Source organism: Phyllostomus discolor, chromosome 2 (genome assembly GCF_004126475.2).
Source record: "Phyllostomus discolor isolate MPI-MPIP mPhyDis1 chromosome 2, mPhyDis1.pri.v3, whole genome shotgun sequence".
Taxonomy (NCBI): Eukaryota; Metazoa; Chordata; class Mammalia; order Chiroptera; family Phyllostomidae; genus Phyllostomus; species Phyllostomus discolor.
In genome coordinates, this window is record NC_040904.2 from 113,212,045 (window position 1) to 113,233,437 (window position 21,393).

Here is a 21,393-nt window from a genome sequence, read left to right on the forward strand (position 1 = left end):
AGAAACAGGCTGGCTGGTAAGAGATTTGAGTTCTTGGGTTTGAATCCCCAGGCCTCCCCCTCTAACTAGCTGTAAAACCTTGGACAATACATAAGCTCTGCAGCCCTTGGTTTACTCGTCTGTGAAATGGTGGTGACAACAGTACCTTCCTCAACTAAAGACAGTAATGTGGGTGCAGTGTGCAGCACTAGGTTGGCTCATGGAAAATGCTAGTAAGTAGCAGCCATTGCTACTCTAGTAGTTACATATATTAGTATTTGTTATATTTATTTTTTATCATCACCACTGTTATTATCATGCAATTAGTTAGCTCCTAGGTGGCCAGAACTGGGCCAGGTCACCAGCTGGGTCTTCGTACTTCTCACTTGACACATAGGAGCCAACCCAGGCTGGAGAACCCTCCGCGCTGCCTGGCTGCTGTGCGCTCGTGTGTGCCTGTAAGTCGGTTTTTAGTCATGGTGAGTAAGACGGAGAAGCCACAGTTTGATATCTGAGATCCATCCTAGGTGGTAGTTGCCTGACGAGTTCTCTGCTTTTCTGTTTTTTAATGGAAGAGAAGGGGCTTGAAAGAAATGCTTTCTTTGACAGTGCCCACAAGGGTGGCGTAGGAGCTCTATGGTGAAGTGGGCATTCTGACAGTCACATTCCAGAGGGCCGCTGCCTGGGCGGATGCACGCGCTGCTCCTCCAGGGCCGCCCGTGCTCCACCCTGCGTCTGCCAGGCCCTGTGGCGCCAACTCCCACTGACAGCTCCATTGCCTGGACACACCAGCTTTGCATTTAATGGCACTGGGTGGGTGGGTGGGTGAATGGGGGATCGGGGGGTGTTTGTTTCTTAAAAAATGAAATGGAAATTACTTGGAACAAGCACACAAAAAAGAGGATGAGCATTGGCCAGTGTGGTTCAGTGGGTTGGGCATCATCATCCTGGGGACCAAAAGGTCACCCGTTTGATTCCCAGTCAGGCACAAGCCTGGGTAGCAGGCCAGGTCTCCAGTAGGGGGCGCGTGAGAGGCAACCAATCAATGTTTCCCTCACACATCAATGTTTCTCTCTCTCTCTCCTTCTCCCTCCCTTCCCCTCTTTCTAACATAAATAAATAAAAAAAACTTTTAGAAAAGATGAGAAATCTGCCAAGGGTCATCTATTGCAATGAAGAAAGCAGTCCAGCCAAGCACTTCAAACATTACAGTGTGGTTATATAGAATTACATAATTTACAGTACCTAGCTCCTCATACTGGGGGTGAGTCCATTTCTCTTGTGAGAAAAGTTTATTGAAAGACCCTAGTTCTAATGTTACATAAACTGGGCAGAGAACTTCCACAATAAGCCATTGCTGGAGTGGCCAGGGAGGGGTGAGCCAGGGGAGTGGTATGGTGTCCCCTCAGACGCACCCTCCTTCAGCCTGCACACAGGGGGCTGCCCTGAGGCTGGTGTGTGCTGGGAACAGGGGCATGGTCTAAACAGGAGATCTAAACAGAGAGGACGGTGGTCCAAAAAGGGAGAACAGACTCGGCTCACCTCAGGGACATGCACGCAGCCCTGAAGCCCAGGGAGGCTGAGTGGAGGCTAAAGGTGACCCTGGAGTGAGAGGGAGCTGGCCAGTGAAGCCAGGGAGAGCTGGGATGTGAGATGGGGTGGGAGCAGCGAGAACAGAGGCTGGGAGACAGGCACAGTTGAGGCGGGAGGTCTGACCCACGGTGGGGAGTACGTGCCTCATTTTGATGCCTGTAGCGTTTTACACAGGGGCCGTCTCGTCGTGCTCCCCAGGCTGCAGCGTCTGCAGTGGACCGAGCTGGACTCCTTGTGTCATTACTTGCAGGACCAGGTGGACACACTGACCTTCCAGAGCCAGTCTCTGCGGGACCGAGCCAGACGCTTTGAGGAGGCTTTGAGGAAGAACACTGAAGAGCAGCTGGAGGTAGTCAAGCTCCCAGGCCCCCAGCACCCGTGGGGCTTCGCCAGAGGTCTCTGGAGCTGCGTCCCAGGAAGCCACATGGCTTCCCCTGCAGTGTCCCCAGTGACCGGGCCTCTGCACATTACAATCCACTACCGAAGCGACAGTCGGTCGGGGCCTCCCGGGAGGTCAAACATGTTCTTGTCAGCACTCTTCTGAGGCAGGACAGCTGTGGGTTTCTCCATACAAATGTGGTTCCTGCCACAAGGCACACCGGTCCCCAGCCACCGTCCCTGAGCTGCCATGGCAAGTGTGGCCTGGGCCTCTCGTCCTGGCCAGGACCACCTAGCCACCCGTCCTCTCCCAGCCTCCGTGAGGCTGGCACCGGAGGCTCCCCTGAAGCCTGAGTTAGTAGGTTGAGGGTTTTTCCCCAGAAGTTGACGAAATTCCTTCCTTCTTCTGTAGGGTTGCCATATAAAACACATCCCACTAGTTAAATCTGAATTACAGATAAGTGACTTCTTTCAGTACAAGTATGTCCCTTTATACACTTATACCCCCAGAAAGTTGTTTATCTGAAATTCAATGTAATTTATGTGTATGTGTGTGTGTGTGTGTGTATACATATATATTTACATCTGGCAACATCACTCTAACGTATCTTTTCCTGAAATGCCTTTTCTGCTTTTTAAACCACTTTTGCCATTTCCTGTACTGGGGTGGGGGCTCTCTATGGGCACAGGTGGGACCTAGAAATCCCCACCTGCCTGCTGAAAAAAGTGGTCTTTGTGACCATTAAAAGCCAACATTGAGTTTACTTCTTTCATTCCACAAGTCCCTTCTGGGGATGGGCTGGTGGTATCCAGCCATTCCAGCATCCAGACTCCTCAGGGGTGATGACTTTCTCTCTTCTTTTCCCCAGGGAGCTAGATTTTTAGTGGCATTCACAGTGGGGAACTAGTGGGCATCTTACCAGGGAAGATATGTGAGCTAATGTTCTCTCTTCTTGCCTCCCTTTCTCTCTCTCTCTCTTTTTCTCTCCACCACCCTCCCCCCAACCCCTGCTCTTGTGCTCCAGTGCCTACTGCGCAGCTTGTTAAGGAAAACTAGCTTCAGGGAAGCCTGTGGCCTTGGTAAACACTGGCCTTTGCCAAGACCCTGTGACTAGCTTGCTGCTCTGTGCCCCTGTAGGTTGCACTGGCTCCCTATCAGCACTTGGAAGAAGACATGAAGAGTCTGAAGCAGGTCTTAGAGATGAAGAATCAGCAAATACACCAGCAGGAAAAGAAAATCATTGAGCTGGAAAAGCTGGTGAGTTGTCTCTTTCTTGAAGAGACCCCAGTAACCTCACTGTCATCATTGATGTCAACATGGACACCTTTCAGGACGTGGGCCCTTAACCTGAGTCAAAAACCACCGTTGAGTCTCAAGGCCTTTCTTAGGAAGCCAGGAGTTCCGATGAGGAATCTCAGAGGTGGCCCCATTCTGTACAACTCTGTAGTCCTGTGGATTGCCTGCCTCCTTCCCTGCCCCCTCGCTCTGAAGTGCTGTTCCCTCACCCCTCCCTGGGGGCTGTGTGGTGAGCCAGCACAGATGCGCCTCACTGGTGTGTGCCAGATACCACACACAGCGCTTTTCCCTGCGTCTGTTCTTTAACGCTGACAGCAGTGCCGTGGAGGAGGTGCCATCAGGGACCCCCTTTCACAGGCTGGAGATGGAGGCCTAGAGATGGGGCATCTCATCCAGAGCCGGTCAGTGTCCAAGCCCAGGTGGGAGCCCCGGCCAGCACTCCCTCAACACTGTGCCTCACCTTTCAGCCTGGCTCCCACAGAACCAGCAAAGGGCGCCCCTTTAGTGGAATAGTGCACCCCAGAGTTCACTCCCCTATGTGCAGGCACAGGGCCACGCCAGGGCTGGAGCTGCAGACAGTTGTCCAAAGTTGGGAGCAGAGAAGCCTGCTTCCAAGGCGACACCATCTCAACGTGGAACTTGGCCCAAGGCTCTCAGGCAGATCATGTTTTTTTCCCTTTCTTTATTGTTATATGTGAAACAAACTGTTAATACGATAAAAGGAAAATGTGTACATTATAGGAAATGATAAGATACACAAGAATAAGAAAATATATTTCTATCACTTTTAACAGTTTCCAGAGCTTTCTCTCTGTACGTGTGTGTACCCCAGGCACCCCAGCACACTTACAAGTGTGTTGTGTTCCGTTTGCTTTGAGTCAGAAACTCTTTAATGTACCGTCTCAGTAATTTTTTTACTCCTCGCCCTAGGATATGTTTATTGATTTTTAGAGAGAGGGCAACAGAGAAAGAGAGAGACAGAGAGAGAGAGAGAGACATTGATGTGAGAGAGAAACATCAATTGATTGCTTCCCGTGTGCACCATCTCAGTAACTGATCATCTGGTCTGACTTGTAAAGTTCTCCATTTGTCTCCAAAATGTCCTTGAAGCCAGTTTATGCAAACCGGGGGCTGATGGAGGACTCTGTGTTGCACTCAGTGGTCATGCCCCTTTCTACGGACAGCTCTTGCTGCTCTGCTGCTTATCGTGTAGGAGGGCAGGCCTGGATGTGTGTGTGTCTCTACATCCCGGCTCACGGTGGCCGCCTGGCAGGGTTCAGCAGCCCAGAGCTTCCCCAAAAGACCACACCTAAGACCAGTGGAGGGCTCGGGGGCAAAGCCCTGCCCTCCTGGCTGGCCTGTAGTCAGGCCACCGTGGGGACAGGACCCTCCTCCTCCTCTAGGCGGGCACCACATCCAGTCATGTGATCACCCCCAAGCCTTGGGGTTGACGGTGGCTGCTTTTAGCCACACTCCAGGCGTTCTGGAGGCATGCATGACTTATTCCAGAAACCATTCCTGAAACAAACAAACAAACAAACAAATGCCTATTTAATCACTTCCCATTTCCTGGGAGCAAAGAGGAGGGCTGGGGTGCAAGCGCCTTGCTGCAGAGCAGAGACAGAGGCTGGGCCTTTGGCTGTGACTCCTAAACCTTATTCTTGGAGAGGTGACAGTTTTCTTTCAAGATTAACTACACTAATAGTGAACTTGTTACATTCTTTTCAAACAATAATTTATTTTTAAATTCATCTTAGAGTGGAGCTGCACTTCAGCCAGATCTCAGGCCTTATGGGACCCTCTGACAGAGAGAACAGCATAAATTATAGGCTTGGATGATGTGATTTTTTGATAATGTGCCGAGCTGGCCTTGTGCTCTGTGCTCCTGGCTGCCCGGAGCATCAGAAGGAAAAATGTGTCCACATTATATTTCCACCTCTCCACTAATTTAGAATGTCATAGGCTGCATGCATGCCCAGCCAGGGAGGGTGATACAGCACAGATGACCCTTTGGGAAGGACCAGGGGACCCATTGGCCAAACTAGGTCTTGATGCTGATCACAGCTTATTGCCAACCACGGCAAGGGCCTGGGACACTCATTATAAAAAAGATATTCTACATAGGGTTCCAGTATATACAAAGACACATGTGCATAATATATGTGAAATAAAACTGTTTATCTAAAATATGTATAACAATACTTACTTTTACTATATACAGTGTATTCTGGTATTCTCTCTTCTGCTTTATTTTGTTTTTTAAAAATGCTGGCCACATCCCTCTAACCCGGTTTTACAGCCCACCAATGCACTGCACACTGTAGTTTGCAAAACTACACTCTTTTCGATAATCCTCCAAAGGCACTGGTCTCCTTCCTGTCAGATAGCCCTGCCGAGGACCTCTTAACACTGCGCCCTTTACAGGCAGAAAAGAACATTCTCTTGGAGGAGAAGATCCAAGTACTCCAGCAGCAGAATGAAGATCTCAAAGCAAGGATTGACCAGAATACCGTGGTCACAAGGTAGGTGGACTGGGGTGTCTAAATGGACAAATCATGTGTCACCTACAAAGTGGTTTTGCTCTTGAGCCTGAGGACTCTGTATTTGTCCCAACATCCAGTTCACCTCACTCCTCTGAGCTGTGAGGCCTCCCAGACAGTCCAAAAGCAGGTGGCAGGAGCCCCCGGCACAGCTGGCTGCTAAATGGCTTTGTTTTTGGAGAGTGCTTTGGAAAGGGCTGTTAGCTGGATGCTCCCAGGCCAAAGGGAACCACCCTGTGAGCCACCCCTGCACTCTACTAGCTCAGCAGTGCAGCCCTGTGTCTTCCTGGGGCACTGAGCTGTCATCCTGGGCCAGCCTGGCCAGGGCAGTGAGGGGCCAGCCCTGACCAGAGGACAGCAGGGATGCAACATGTCAGAGAGAAGCCATGTAGCCAAATGCAGCTCTTTCTGAGTGACATTGTTTCCATCTTGGTTGCCTGTTCTGAGGTCCCCCAACTTCCAAGGGAGGATGTGGGGATACCTCCTCTGCTTTCAGTGGGCAGTAAAATAGGGTTTGGGGCTTCAGCAGCCAGCTGGAGGTTACACATGTCCATGGGGGCCGAGCTGACTCTAGGACACCCGTGCCAGGTGGCAGGCCGGATCCTGGGATTCAAAGAAGCAATCTCTGGCTCCTGTCTCCTAGAGCTGACAGTCTCCATGCCTGTGCCATGTTACTGTTAACACCAGTATGTCCAAGCTTCCCAGGCGGCCCTCCTGCACCAGCTGCCTCTCCCCACCTTCCCTCTTCACCCCTAGCTTTTGCCTCCTCTAGCCTCCCTCTTTGCCTCTAGCTTTTCCTCTGTCTGTGGACAGCTGGCACCTCCCTGAAGGGGGCAGAGGGCTGCGAGCAGATCCGATGTTGGCAGGGAGGCTCCGGGAATGGATCCTTGGCATCCTTGGCATCCTTGGCCTGGCAAATCTGGCATGAAGGCTGCTTGATGGTGTCTTCTTCCCCCCATGCAGACAGCTGTCGGAGGAAAATGCTAATCTCCAGGAGTATGTGGAGAAAGAGACCCAGGAAAAGAAGAGGTTGAGCCGGACCAATGAAGAGCTGCTCTGGAAGCTCCAAACTGGGGACCCAACCAGCCCAGTTAAGCTCTCCCCCACATCCCCTATTTACCGCAGCTCCTCCTCCGGGCCCTCCTCACCTGCCAGAGTCAGCACGACGCCCAGATGATGCCACCACACAGCCCTCCAGAGCTGCGCCTCCTCCTGCACCCTGTGCTTCCACCTGAAGGGAGCCTTGACCAGCGCCTCCCACCGCGAGTCCTGCGCGCATGCTCAGTAGCTGCAGAGCAGCACCCTCGGAGTCCTCCGACCCTGGTGTGAGACTGTCCTGGTACTGACACTTAGGAAGGTGTTGACCGTAGTTAGAGCCAAAAGAAAGAAATGCCCACTGCTCCCGAATGATGAATTTCACTGCAGAATTCCAGGTTAGTGACAAATAGCTCGGTTTGAAATCTACGCTGCATAATCATTGTGCACTGCACCATTGTGTGGGGATCTCTAGACGTACGTATTTGCACATGCAATGGTTCTGAATTTCATTTTTTATAACATGAGATGCTGACATATTTTGGTGAAGGTCAGCAGTTTTCTAACTTGTGCCTAAGAATAATTGGGAAATGAAAATGCATTTCTATCTAGCTTTCCAAGAATATTTCTACCCAAAATAGAAAAAGGAAAAAAAAAGATACAGAGAAGCGCCTTTCAACCTGCCACCAAGTGGTACTGTATTTAACACAAACACCAGCGACTTGTGAACGGTAGCTGCCTTTGGAACGATCACAATCAGCTTCTCGGTCAGCATGCTATGAAGTCACCATTATTCCATTCGCAGGTTTTAATCGCTAATGCTCCTGTCATGAGTGGGGAAGGGAGAGAGCAGTGGGGAACCCTGTGGGGTTTAGCAGCTTTTCGGACGTCACTCATGACAGTGTATCATCTACAGTCTTGTAAACACAAGTTTTGCTTTTTCCCAAATGGCATCTTGGAATCTGTCATTCAGCTGTTGCACCCTTGGGAAAATATGGAAGAGTGTGCCCTTCTGGACTGAGGGTGAGGATGGCCTTGCAGTTGACAGAGACCATTTGCCCTCTGGCCTCAAGATAGACTGATGGGGTGTGTACTTTGACCAATCACAGAGTAGGGAAGCTCTGGCCTTCTATGTGATTTGCTCCGATCTGATGCTGCAAAGGGTCCCCCACCGCTGTGACCTTCAGGGCCCCATTTCATAGTAACCTCCCCTCCAGTTCAGTCCAACAGCTCAGGCCCATCACTGTACCTGGAGATGGCTCAGGGGTTCTAGCAGGGGCTTCCAGAAAACTAGTTCTTCCATCGTGGGGGACCAGTTCCACACTGTGCTAGACCATCCTGTGATCTCCCAGGAACCCAGGGGTATTTTCTGCAGGATCACGAGCAGTGCCACAGCCGACAGTGGTCCGATCTTAGACCAGGAGGCTCTTCCACACGGAGGAGCCCGTCGAAGCAGCCAGCCAGTGGGCACTGGCTACTGGACTGGCATCTGTCTCTGAAATGATAGAATTAGAATGCGAAAGGCATTCCTGTAGTGCTGTGGAAGGTTAGGAGCATGACACCCAAAAGAGAAGTAGTTTTAACAGTTGATATGGTGATGATAATGACGCCTTTGTTTCTTGTTTGTGACAGAGACCCTGTGCTTTCCTCCCTAAGGCCCCTGGAAATTGTCCTGAGCACAGGGCTATCTTTGAACACGACCAAGGCAAGTAGCCCCATGCAGGGACACCCATGGTGGAGAAGAGATGGTCCATGGAAGGAAAGGGTTGGCTTGCTGAGGGTCCTGCCTGCTTGGCCGGCATGAAGACAGACCTGGTCTGTGTTCCCTGCCTGAGTCAAGGTTGGGCTTTGTGGCCTCAGGTCCACCTCATTTCTAGGAAACCTCCAAGGGTCTTTTCCCATCCCAGGGACGTGCACAGTAGGTAGTCATTAAAGAAACATTTCTCTTTACCTTTTGTGCTCTGCATGATGCTGTGATATTGAGTTGGGCAGTCCGTTAGATTAGATCATGCCACACTGACAAAGTACACAGTTATGTCTTCTGTTAGTGGCACCACCTGCAAACACAGGTTCCGTGGTAGCTCAGCTCTTCACCTTAGGAACTGCGCCCATAAGGGCATCTGCTAAATGCAGTTACACAGCAATACAGAATTCAGTGTTTTGTTAGGATGTGCTACAGTGTGTTAGCCTAATGTGGTCACAGGTGTAGTGATGTTGGCACTAAGCAATCCCTCACCAGGTGGACTGGAACTCTGCGTGACCGGCTCTCACCTTGGGCACTTGCACTTATTCCTCCATTGCCATGGATCCATCCCTTCATCATGGACACCCACCACGTCTGGCTCTTATCCTGGACCACGAGGGGTGGCGGCTGTGGTGCCCCTCTTGCCACTCCACCCACGCGCCATTAGGACGTGGACCTCTCTCAACGTGGAAGTCCTGTCATCCACCTCCCAGGCTGGAGCTGTTTCCACATACGGATGCTGCAGCCCCCCGCCTGCCTCAGACAAACCCACCAAACCTCACCAACCTCTTCTTGGCATTTGAGAGTTGAGTTGGTGCTCTTCCCGCCCCCCGGTGCCCACAGCTGGGGCAGGGTTCTGGCTGGGTGTCAGAGTGGGAGAAGGGCTGGTCAGCTGGCACACTGAGTATGACTGTTTGAACGGGGTCACACATTTCTTACCCGGCCCCAGCACTTCCTGTGTTGCATCTTTGTGTTGAAGCATATTAAAATTAATTTGAAGGAGCTCCTGTGACATGCATTTCATGTAACGTAGCCTGGCCGGTTCAGGCTTCAGAAAATTTAGGCTGGGACCCGAGACAGGGCAGTTAGGGAGGTATTTGACAGGCTGGGTTTATTTTCTGTGTTTGCCAGGGTCAGCCACGAGCCTCCAGACCCCCCTGACTCCACAGGCCCAAGGTCTCTACACCCTGTTTGCAGCCAGGGTCCTCAGCAGCCCAGCTCTAACTTTGGGGAGCTAGTGACTGCTCTGCCCAGGTGTCTTCAGTAGGCTGGGTGGGCTGGAGTCTGTGGGGAAAAGGGCACATAAGATTGAGAACAAGCACTTCACCCCCAAATTCAAATTCAGACTTCGATGGGGGTCTGTTTCTATCCCCAGTGAAAGCTTGATCTGTCCTAAGTCCCATCAGTTGATGCCCGATGGCTGCAGAGCTCTCTCACAAGAGGCAGGGGAGGTGCCCTGGTGTGGTGGCCTTGGTCACAGCAGTTCCTTACCCCATGCACAGACAACCTGGTGGGTTTTCTCACACCAACAGGACAGCACAGGACCCTGGACAGCTCTGTGGCTCTTCCTACAACACTCCCTAGCAGCCAGCCTACTTGCTCAACCTGAAAGCATGTGCTCCCCCCATCCTGGCCTCTGGTAGGTTTGCAGCCAGTTTGGTCAGCCTGCCCATGCTTAGGGCTACAAGGGAGATCCCCAGCTGTTCAGTCCCCTGTGGTGGTTTGCAGGGCGTACAGGAGTGGCAGCGACATTAGGGACACTGTAGCCAGTCTGTTCTCCTGAACAACTGCTGAACAAATCACCTCAAGTCATTTCTAGGCCTGCGAGGACCACAGGATCCCTACCGATGGCACCTACCTATTTATTAATGATTCATTTGACAACCTGTCCCAGCTTGTTAGTGTTTTGGGGGTGTCTTGTGACCTCCACTTTTATAGTAATCATCGTCCATTTCCTTTCACACGTCAGTTCTCACCTTCACTGCACAGAGGAACAGACAGGAGACTCGGCCACTGGCATGCACAAGGAAGCAACATTAGAGCTGCTTCCTCCTCTCTGCAGACAGCTGTCTGCTCCCACAGCTGATCTGCAGCAGGCGGAGGAAATTTCTGAAGTCAACCAACCCATCACCTCCTCTGTGAACCATCACCTCCAAGAAACCTTGCATGGCCCGCTCTCCCTGCGTGGGGGACATGGTCATCTCGGCAGGAAGGAGTGATGCTTCAGCAGGTAGAAGCCCAGAAGTGGGTACAGGCATACCTCAGAGATGTTGCGGGTTCATTTCTAGACTACAGTTAAGCAGATATTGCAGTAAAGCAAGTTCTGACCTTTTAACTGGTGGAGGGTCTTGCCTTCAATTTGTAAAAAATGCAGTATCTGTGAGACACAATGAATCAAAGCACATGGTGTGCCTGCACTTCTCACCTGTTTGCATGGCTGGTGCTGCCTCAGAGCACAGGCATCAAGCCAGATCTCTGGGGCTATACCCTATTAGCTAGAGTCAGGGCTCTGCCCACTAGAAACTTTGGGTCAAATGCTTAAATACACACACAAAAAAAACACCCCCAAAGGCCGGTATGCTGTGCTGATTGTTCAGACAAAGGGAACTAAATCACTTAAGTCTGCTTATCTTAAACCTCTTTTTTAAAAGTTAAATTAATTGGGGTGGCATTGGTTTGCAAAAACATACAGGTTTCAAGTGTACAACTCAATAAAACATCATTTAAACATTGCATTGGAAGTCCATCACCCCAAATAAACTCTCTTTCTGTTCCTGTTTCCCCCACCTTTGTCCCCCTCCACCTACCCCAACCCCTTTTCCCTCTGGCTATCACCACACTGTTGTCTGTGCCTTTTGTGTTATGGAGGTCTGTCCAGAAAGTATCCAGCCACGTGCCTATGAAAAATAGAGACATTTACTGAAGAAGATATAAGATTCAAGAAACATTGTACACAGGACAATGATGCCTCAGTCCCTTTCAAAGGCACCTTGGGACCTCACACTGTTCTCCCTCCCAATTGCCATTAGCTGCCTCGTTGTATTTTCCTGAATCTTATTGATGGTGTAAAATCTCTTCCCTTTCAAATGTGATTTTCGTTTTGGGAAAAGCCAGAAATCATGGGACATGGGGCTGAGTCACTTAGGTGACTTGATGTTTTGCCAAAAGACTCTGCACAAGTGGGTGAGTTGTTGTGGTGAAGCTGCCAATCACCAGTTGCCCATTGCTGCAGCCTTCTGTATCATCCCAATAGTTTCCTCAGAGGAATATTCAAGCTTAACACAAAATTGGATGCAGATTTGTTGCTCTACTCACTCAGTCATTTTGAATGTGACGGTCACACAGTACACATGATCACACAATGGCATTTACCGCCCCCACTGACTAGTACAGTGAAGTCAACATTGTTCACTCATGCACATTCCAGTCCACTCTCCTGGGCTGCCAGGTTCCATCAATGTTGCACAAACTGTTCTTGTCACATTAACAATGGCTGGACTTTTCCCGGACAGACTGTGTACTGCATTTTGCCATGTACAATGCATTCCTGTGCATGATGCACACCCATGTTTTTGGCCCAAACTTTCGGGAAAAAAATCTTCCATTTTAACTTTTTAATTCAATTTTTTATTTATTTGTATTTAGAAACAAAACTGATTATAATATTCCAGGGTATTATTTTGCATACAGGTATCATTATTGCTTTCTAGAGTAACACTTTTAATGCATAAGTATAAAAAAATTAAAAACATTAATATAGATATGAAATAAACACTACCCATGTATAATGGGCATCCTTATTTTTCCCTCAAAAATCTGAGCAAAAAAGTGTGCATTATTCACAGCAAAGTACAGTATACTTTTGGGGGCTAATCCCTTCATCTCCTTTCATCCAGCTCCTCTGTCCCTCCCCTCTGACAGCTGTCAGTCTATTCCATCTATGTGTTTGTTTCTACTTTGTTCTCTGGTATATTCTGAACCAAAACGAAACCAAAAACAAGCCCCCTGGCATTTCTGCTGGCCCAGTTCTCTTCACCCCGCTGCCCCCATCATCTGCCCCGGGGCTAACTTGCTGAGCTTACCAAGTCTGCAAGGCTTTTCCAGCACAGGCACCACAGGACGACGGGATGCCATGCAGCTCTAAAGGGGTGTCACCCTGCAGTGTGTGACTGAGGACCCTGCCTGGGTGCAGTGTGCCAGGGCACCCACTGAACAGACTAACAACAGGCCACTGGGCACAGCTGCTGCTCTCTGTGTGGGGGTTTCCATCTTCCCTGCACCCAGATTCATGTAGGGGGGCCCCCTGCATCCTGTTTCCTGTGACTGCAGACCGCTGCTACCTGAGCAGGCACTCAACAAGTAATTGCACTATTTTAAGGGGTAAAAAATTTATTTATTTATTTTTAGAGAGAGGGGATGGGAGGGAGGAAGAGAGGGAGAGAAACATCCACGTGAAAGAGAAACATCAATCTGTTGCCTCTTGAAGGCCCCCGGCCAGCCCCCCACCAAGAACTGAACCTGCAACCCAGACATGTGTCCTGACTGGGAATCAACTGGCAACCTTGTGCTTCTTGGACGACGCCCAACAAACTGAGCTACACAGGTCAGGGCAGGAGTAAAACTTTAAAGCATCCACTGGAAAGTGTAAAACTTCGCAGCTTCTCCCTTCCCCAGCTCAGCCGATTCCCCTGGGATGAGGCGCTGACCATGCTGAGCAACAAGCCAATGGGGCTCCCCTCATTAGCAAACGAACTGCCTGTTTTGGTCCCTGAACCTTTTCTCACAGAACATTTTTCAGTGACTGTATTAATAGGTTTGTGGACAAGCTTAATTGCTCAAATGAAACTCTTACCTTTGAAGAGGAGCTGGCAATGAATGGTACCCCCAGTAGGTCTTCCAACCCTGACTGGCTCTCGGGGTTGAGCCAAGCTGCACTGCAATGGCGGGTTTTTAAGGTGGCTGCAGTTCCCCTCTGTTGCCTGGTGAAGAATCTACGTGGGATTCCTCGTTACTGTGAACGCCAAGCTGTTGGCGCAGCACTAGATTTACCAGAAGTGTATCGTGACCAAACCTTACGGGCAGTAGGTGCTCCAAGTGACACCTCCTGAGGCCCGCAGACTGGATCTCTTCTGGGGCTCAGGGTGTCTTGCCTTAGAAAGGGCTGAAACCCTGCGGAGTGACTCGGCGGCCTGCCTGCTGGCCACCAGGTGGCAGTGTGGCGCTGTGGAAATGCGCTCAGCCTCCCACTCGGCAAAGGCTTGGGCCTAGCAGATGCATGCACCCCCGTCCCCATGGTTCTGGACTCTCTGGAACACCCTGTGACACCGCCTGGTTTTGAAGGCCAGGGGCTGGGCTCGCTGGCCACCTCTAGCTGAGAAGTTGCCCCGGGGGAACTGACTACAGACATAGTGGACCCCTGTCTGTGGTGTCCCCAGACACTGCACACCCTGTGGGCGTGTTGAGAGCACCTCCACACCTTCAGGGTCTGTGGTCTACTTTGTCATTTGGCTGACAACCCTGCGAGATGCCTGGTCATCGCTATCTTATCCCCCATGACAAGCTGCTGATGCCAGGCCCAGCAGCATCTCTGCTCTTCTCTCTAGTGCCCTAGGTGTCCCCTCCAGCACTGTCATCAGCTGAGAGGACACAAAGGTCAGATCTTCCCACTTGGTAACGGAATCACCACACATCAGTGTCTGAGAGCTAAGGCCCATTTGAATTTGCCTCCCTTGCAAGAAAATGCCCTTTTTCAAGGGGTAATGGGGATAGAAAGATCAATATTAGAACAGCTACCATGTTTCCTGCCCGGCAGGCAGCCATCCTCTCTAAGGAATGGTAGATATAGAAGGATATTCTGGTGTGACGGGTTTTATGGCACCCCACCCAAGTCCTTCAGCAAATGAGACCTCTCTGGGGCCCAAACCTGAGCCAAGCCTGGAAAATGAGAGGTGGGAGACAGTAGCAGAGGACCCTAAAGGAGAGCTCAAGGGGTTCCGTGGTTGTGGGTTTTCCTTCTAAGTGTCGGAATAAGGATTTCCACCAAGTGGCTGAAGAGGCAATATAGCACCTGCACATGGGGAGGCAGGAAGATCCTAAAGAAGCCAAGAGTGGGATCTGGGACTCCCCGTGGGGCATTGCCACTCCTGGGGACCTGGCCAAGAGCTGCTAGAACTCTGGAGATGAACACCATGCACACTGAAGCCACAGACAGAATTTATTAGAATTTGCAGAAGCATGACGTTATGTACCACGAAATAGTTTGGTTGTATGACATAAAGTACAGTGGGCAGTTGTTGACATACTGTGTTATCAGCAACAATGGGAGTTCCACATTTTTTAAAGGCGATGGACAACATCTATGTTTTTCTTAAAATAAAAACAGGAGAGAACAGCAGAGACCAACTTGATTTGCAGTTAGTGTCAAAATCTAAATCTAGTATCACAATTGTAAGAAACTATAAGAAAACTATTAGAAAAATAGAGCATCAAACAAGCAAAAAATATTTTACAATTTACATAATAAAAACAGAACGTGTTTAACAATGGCTCCATGTTCAGTAGAAGAAAAAATTTACCCAAGAAACTACAGCTCTTCAGGATTGGTAATACACCAACCCTCCCGAGGATCACCCCCCTTGGTGCTCCTCACACCCACTGATGCTGAAAGGCACAACTTAAGCAGGAAACTTATTTTAAATATATATATTATAACTTCTCAAATGGGAAAATAAGTCCCCAAATTAAAAAGTTTGTCATCAAGAAACACAAGATCATATACCTTGTTAATAAATTAACAAAGTCTGAGTGCGTCTTCTGAGCCCTGCTTCCCGAGCCTGCTGGACACTCTCACACCCTGAGAAAATACCCTGGGCTTTACGGCCAAGGTCGTCCATCTCCTGTGGGTCTTCCAGCCAGCAGTTCAATATGCAGAGAATGATCCAGGATGGCTCCTTGAGAACTGCACCCTGAGACCCTTGGCCAGTCCCCGTCCCACTGAAAGAGAGCGCAACCTCAACAGAGCAATGGGCACAAAGACTCTGGGTTATAGTGATGAAGATAAAAGTTAGTCTACATTTTTTTGACCTAAACCCCCCATCAGGCATCATGTTGATGATGATGGAGAACAGAGTGTAGTTTCTGACACCACTGGATCAATAAAGCACTTCATTATCAAAAGAAAGTCCATGAGAGTCTGACAAAATGTACATCTTACTTGCGTTACATACAATACTCTCATTATGATGGCAAACACATACATTTTAAATTATATGTAACAATTATACATACCATATATTTAGTTTCACCAAAAGAGAACTAACAGTTCTGCACAAGCATCGCACACCACGCCCAGCAGTGAGGACACACCCACAAACACACCTCTCTGTCCACCCTGGAAGAGAGCTGTCCTGAGGCCTGTCACCAGGATGGCCCTTGTTACATGTGTGTTAGTGGGGCCTTCAAATCGGAAAAGACAGGTCCTGGTACAGAGCCAGGTGGAGGTGCCTGAAACGCCAGTGAGCTCACCTACCATGTGAGTAGGGCCCCTGTGAGGCGAGCCCACACCCAAGAAACCCAGCCTTTCACCCTGACCTCAGTGTCCCCCATTGTTAGGTATCCTATTTGGGGCAGCAAAACTCACTCGATTCAGAATGTCTGCTTAGTGGTGGGGGTGGAGGGGAGGAGACCTGGCCGAATCCACCTTCCCACCCCTACACACAGCCAATGCAGTGGCCAAGAATCAAGCAGGACCAGACGCCTCATCCAGGTGTGAATCCACGCCATGACACCGGTGCAGAGAGGAGTGTGTTGGGCCTGGGGAGGCAGCCTGTGGTGCCCAAATGACACAGCAGCACATGGGGCCAGGCGGCTGGTTGCCTGATAGAGTCAATGGAACAAAACCAAAGGTCGGGGAGACGGAAGGAGTTCTGCCTGCAGCCTAAATTTAGCTGGCTTTCCAAAACAGCCTGGAAAAGATGGCTCCACCACTGCTTCTTGGTTTGGAAAAACAAATTCAGCCCAAAGTCCAGCTGAGGGGATGTGAGCAGGTCGGGTGGGGCTGCGCACGTGTGGCGGCCCAGGGTCCCCTCTTGGAAGGTCCCGGGAGCCGGGCTATTTCCTCGGAGACCCTCTTCATGTTCCCTCAGCAGCAGAGGTCCTGGCGTTCCAGTTTGAATTTTTGGGAGTGACATCATAAAAACATGCCTGCGGGATTTCGGAGGCAGGAAGGGGCGTTCACTGATCACAATGGTCTTTCCATCCTGAGCATTTGGGGCTGGGGCACAAATGAGTAGACACAATATCCCCAAAGGATGTGTCTCTAGACGTATGGAATTTCTGACTGTGTCGGAAATTACTGGCCGAGCCGCGAAACTGCAATCCTGTTCTTGTTTGGTGGGGGGTAGCGGCACTTCTGCTGGGTTCCGCTTTGCCTGCGTGTGTATTTCAGGGACAGTAGTGAGGGGCGTGAAAAGAAGTGCATTCACATGGAGAGGCGCCCCCCCCCCCCACCCCCCGACACAGACAACACGCGGCTCTCAACCAGAGCACTGCGCAGCAACAGGGGCATGCGCACTGTGTCCGAGTCACCCTCGGGGCCCTGCTCTGGTGGGACGGTGCAGGCTTTTCCTTAGACTAAGCCACACGTCCTCTGTCTGCAGTGCTGACTCGGGGCTGAGGAAGGGGGAGACGTGCCTGTTGGGGGGGCCTCATCCATGAGACAGTGTGGGGGCAACACACTTTTTTCAGTGTGCAGAACAATGGACTTTGTTAGAGAAAAGCTCAGCTATAATCACAGTCTTTTGGGCGCTGTCTTGCGTGGAAATTTCAGCCAGAAGGGAAATTAAAGTTAAAAAAAAATCTTAGACACACTCTCCCTCCAGTTTTTTGCTCATCTGGAAAAATACCAGACAAATTGAGCAAACAGCTAACAGGCCCCAAGAAGACAGCAGGCAACCCAAACAAAATAGTATTTTTCAAAATAGTTTACAGCACCAATCTACATAAATTGAAATGTTTCTTTGGGAAACGAAGCTTTGAACTTTTGGGGTCCCCCACCTGCAGCCTGAACCACAGTGGCTCAGCCCTGGGCTGCCTGCCGCCTGCCCTCCGCTGGCTGACCAGCCATTGGCTATTTTACAAATTCTTAGATTTTTCTCCAAGAACCTTTTGGGGTAAAGAAAAGTGTTGTCAATTTACCAAGCTGCTTTCTACTTGCACAGATCTGTTGTGCAAAGGCTGGGATGGGGCAGTGGGGGCGGGGGGGGGGGGCAGGGAAGAAATGGGAAACTAAGCTTTGAAAGCAGCCTTTACATTTTCTGTGGACTCCAAAATACTTGTCTCCCTCAGCTCCCATCAACACGGAACCTTCTGTCTCCTGAATTATACCCCGACTGGAGGACTCGACTAGCATTCCTGTCTCCTCTGGCTTCTTCCAACTGGGAAGGCCGCAGGGGCAGGGGCGGGAGTGGGGAAGTGTGCTGTGTAGAGAGACTTATGGAGGCGTGGGGTCGAGGCAGGGCTACAAACCCATACACAAACCTGTGTGTCTAGATGATGAATACACCAGAAGGACAGCATACAGCCCCAACTGTCTCACGTGGGGGCGCCACACTCTCAACAACATACCAATGGCACCGAGTAATTAATTATTTGGCCATTTTCCAAGTTAACGTTAAGCACCAACGAATTTGCTGGAGTGATTCACAGAAACTAACAGGAGGGCTCAATTTGATCACACTTAGGAGACGGGTCAAACAGATCACGGTAGGGGCCACAAGTGGCTGGAAGGACTGGTCACCGTCACCTCAGAAGAAGCAGACACCTGTCCTGGGAACTTCATAAGACCCCAGGCACTGACCCGAAAGCATCAGAGGGCAGGATTTTTCGAACAGTCGCGACCCACAGACAAGGGCGTTTTGAACTCTGCTCATCTGAGGCCGGTCGTACAAGAACACAGTGTCATGTGCCAGTTACTCAGGACACACAGCCAGCGGTGAGACGCCAGAGCAGCATGAGCAGGCCGTGCCGGGGGGCACGTGGCTGATGGAGGCCCCCGTGCACACACATCCCGCAGTGGAGATGGCACCCCCCGCCTCGTTCCCATAGTGGCGCTTCTGCGGTGGAGTGGGCTGGGGCCTGTCAGGGAGGCAGAGCAGGGTCCCTGCATGGAGGGGAAGTGGAGAAGGGGTCACAGTCCTAAGGCCCCTTCCAGAAGCTACTTGGAGGGCAGGGCAGGAGAAGGAAACCAGTCATGGTTTTCCTTGTTGAGTAAACGGCTGGCCTTCAGCTCTGGGGTGAACCTGTGGGGATGTGCTATTTTGTGGTACTCATCTTGCATCTATGGCCAGCTGTTTGGGGCTGAGCAGGGAGATGGCTACTACAAGTGTGGGGTAGGTGCATGTTTGACTCCAGAATGGTGCCTGGCAGCAGAGCCCTGGTGACCTCCATTCTACAGCAGCACAGCAGGAGAGGAGCTTCTTTCTTTGTGAAGAGGGAGGTTACGAGGCTCAGTGGCCAGCCAGAGCCAAGTGGCCCTGGCCAGGGAGCTGTCAGAGGTGACCAGGGCCTGATGAGCCTGCTGCAGAGCAAGACTGGGCAGGCCCCACGCCGTGGGGTGAGGCTACAGTCCAGGTACTGCACCTTCACTTCTCGGGGGCCTGGTGGTCGTGGGTGGGTCCTATTGCATTTGTGGAGACAGCGAGGTGCTTCTGAGTCCTCCATGGGCATCCCTCAGGGCTGCTGTCACCTCTGGGAGACAGGGCTGTGTGTCACTTGCAGTGGTCCAAATTGCCATCAGGAGTCCTTGCTTGGCCAGTGGCCAGGGATGCCTCCTCACTGTGCCACAGTCCATAGCCGAAGTAGATGGCAAAGCCTGCAGGCCAAGGGCAGAGCACAGTGATCAGAGAAGGGGCCGGAGGGTGGCGACAGGGAAGGGCTCCGGGGAAGCAGGCAGAGCAGCCTCAGCAGAGCAGACCTCACCACACTGCCTGGACCTAGCCTTTCTGCACTTGGAGGAACAACATGACTCTTCAAAGAGGGCCAGCAGAGGTGACCCAGTGGAAAGCCTCACACCAGGGAAACCCCTGAACAGAGGGAACAGCTCAGTTGGGGGCCCCAGGGAGGGAGGGGCATTAGTTCCTCAGCTTCATCCACTGACCACCTGGCTGGGGGGCGCGTGGCTGCTGGAGGGGGCCAGGACAGACACTGTGGAAGCTGTGCAGCTGTGCTGTTCCCTGCCAGCCTGGGGTTCCAGCGGCCACTGGGTTGCCCTGGATTTCCATGCTATCTGCATAGTCATGGCTGCTCTTTTTCTCTGTGTAAGTGACTGTCACACTGCAGGAGGCATTCAGGTCACCTGGGAATATATGTACCACAGGAATCCAGTCCAATCCAGTGCTGGGCACTCCAAAGGTCTATGGTTGGGTCCAGACCCGTCCAGTGACTGTGGTCCTGGGGCCCCCCTTATGCTGGTGACATAAGGAGAGCAGGCCTTAAAGGAAAGACTCAGCTACCAAAAGTACAAAAAGCAGCAAATGCCCAGAAGCCGGAAGCTTACACCAGGGATGCTAAGATGCAGGTGCCATGTATCTCTGGCAGGAAGCGAGCACCGGGCCCTGCAGTCTCAAGTGGGCACAGTGGGCTGAATGCAGATTGAGCCAGGTCTCTCACAAAAAGTCTCTACGGGAGTTGCCTGTCCAGCTAGACACTGACTTTGAGGGGAGTGAGGGATCTGCAGAGAATGGGGCAGTCGAGTGCCCCCTAGCGATGGTGCAGCAGCAGCCGTCTACTCCAAAGTGGGACAACCCAGGACTAAAAGGTCTGGCAGAACCATGGTCCTGAGATTCCTGCTTTTATCAGGGATGCTGAGGGACACAGGTCAAGGCTAGTCCCCCTGCATCAGCACTCAGCCTAGACATTGAGGAAGAAAACTGAGTTCATCTCCTGCAGCCCCCAGAGAGAGACCAGGCCACGGTCAGGCCCGGAGAGGGCCATGGCCCCCATGGTGACACCCAAGCTTCTGCAGGCCCGCCGGTGCCCACATCCCACATGGAGAGGTGAGGCCCCGACTTTCGCACTGCAGGGGGGAGATGGACTGATGCATTATCGATGGCAGACTCATGGCCTTGTTCTGATTAGCCTCAAGCTCTTGCTCAATGACTAGTTCAGGCAAGAGGCTATTAAAATGAAAAGTACCTGAAGAGGAGGAAAGGACCCACAACCTAATAGGAACTCCTTGTTGTTTGAGAGAAAAGAGCTGACTACCTATGTTTCCACTGTGTTTTGAAATCTGAACTGAGGGAGGCTCGATGACATTAGCCATCCAGCCAAGTAGCAGGGACATGAGTGACCAGCAGGGATGGGAGGCCTCAGGAGACACTGGAGTATGGGACATGCTGGTCACAGCAGCAGCGACGAACTGACCTACCTATCAGCATCCACACTGCAAATCGGACCCACGTGCCTTGGTCCAGCTGCATCATGAGATAGACGTTCACAAAGATGCTCAGGACAGGAAGGATCGGCAGGAAGGGCACCTGCAAAACACAAGGCGGCAGCGTCAGTTCTGACAGACTGAAGAGCATGGAGCTGGGGCCCGCTTGAATCATTTAGCAAAACTACCTAGAAAACGTCACGCACCTGACACTCATGTGGATCCCTGAGATTTGTGTGGACAGCCATTTTTAGGTGGGAAAGAGGAAAGGAGTGCTATCCCCACCCGTGCCCCCAGCCCCTCCAATGCAAGCACACCCACATGGGGGCAAACGCTAACAGGTGGGAGCTCGGGTCTAAGCAACTAACTGCCAAAGTAAGCTCTCTTCTTATTTTCT

At 51.2% G+C, this 21,393-nt stretch overlaps 2 protein-coding genes across 7 annotated transcripts in view; one reads left to right on the forward strand and one right to left on the reverse strand.

Annotated features, from left to right (window-relative positions):
- Nucleotides 1-9,569, forward strand: part of MTUS2 (microtubule associated scaffold protein 2) — a 596,801-nt gene extending 587,232 nt beyond the window's left edge. For both annotated transcript variants that reach the window (XM_028505192.2, XM_028505195.2), the window contains 4 exons: nt 1,823-1,921; nt 3,089-3,208; nt 5,672-5,769; nt 6,751-9,569. In XM_028505192.2, the coding sequence (XP_028360993.1) occupies nt 1,823-1,921; nt 3,089-3,208; nt 5,672-5,769; nt 6,751-6,964 (531 nt within the window). In that variant the 3' untranslated portion in view covers nt 6,965-9,569. The remainder of the gene's footprint in view (nt 1-1,822; nt 1,922-3,088; nt 3,209-5,671; nt 5,770-6,750) is intronic.
- A 5,193-nt stretch (nt 9,570-14,762) lies between these two features.
- SLC7A1 (solute carrier family 7 member 1) overlaps nt 14,763-21,393 on the reverse strand; it is a 66,447-nt gene continuing 59,816 nt past the window's right edge. For 3 of the 5 annotated variants that reach the window (XM_036018361.1, XM_028504721.2, XM_036018362.1), the window contains 2 exons: nt 20,991-21,099; nt 15,648-19,436 (listed from right to left, as the gene is read on the reverse strand). In XM_036018361.1, coding sequence (XP_035874254.1) covers nt 19,333-19,436; nt 20,991-21,099 — 213 coding nt within the window. In that variant the 3' untranslated portion in view covers nt 15,648-19,332. Of the gene's footprint in view, nt 19,437-20,990; nt 21,100-21,393 lie in introns of all 5 variants that reach the window. The other 2 variants (XM_028504719.2, XM_036018363.1) reach the window with 2 other exon arrangements.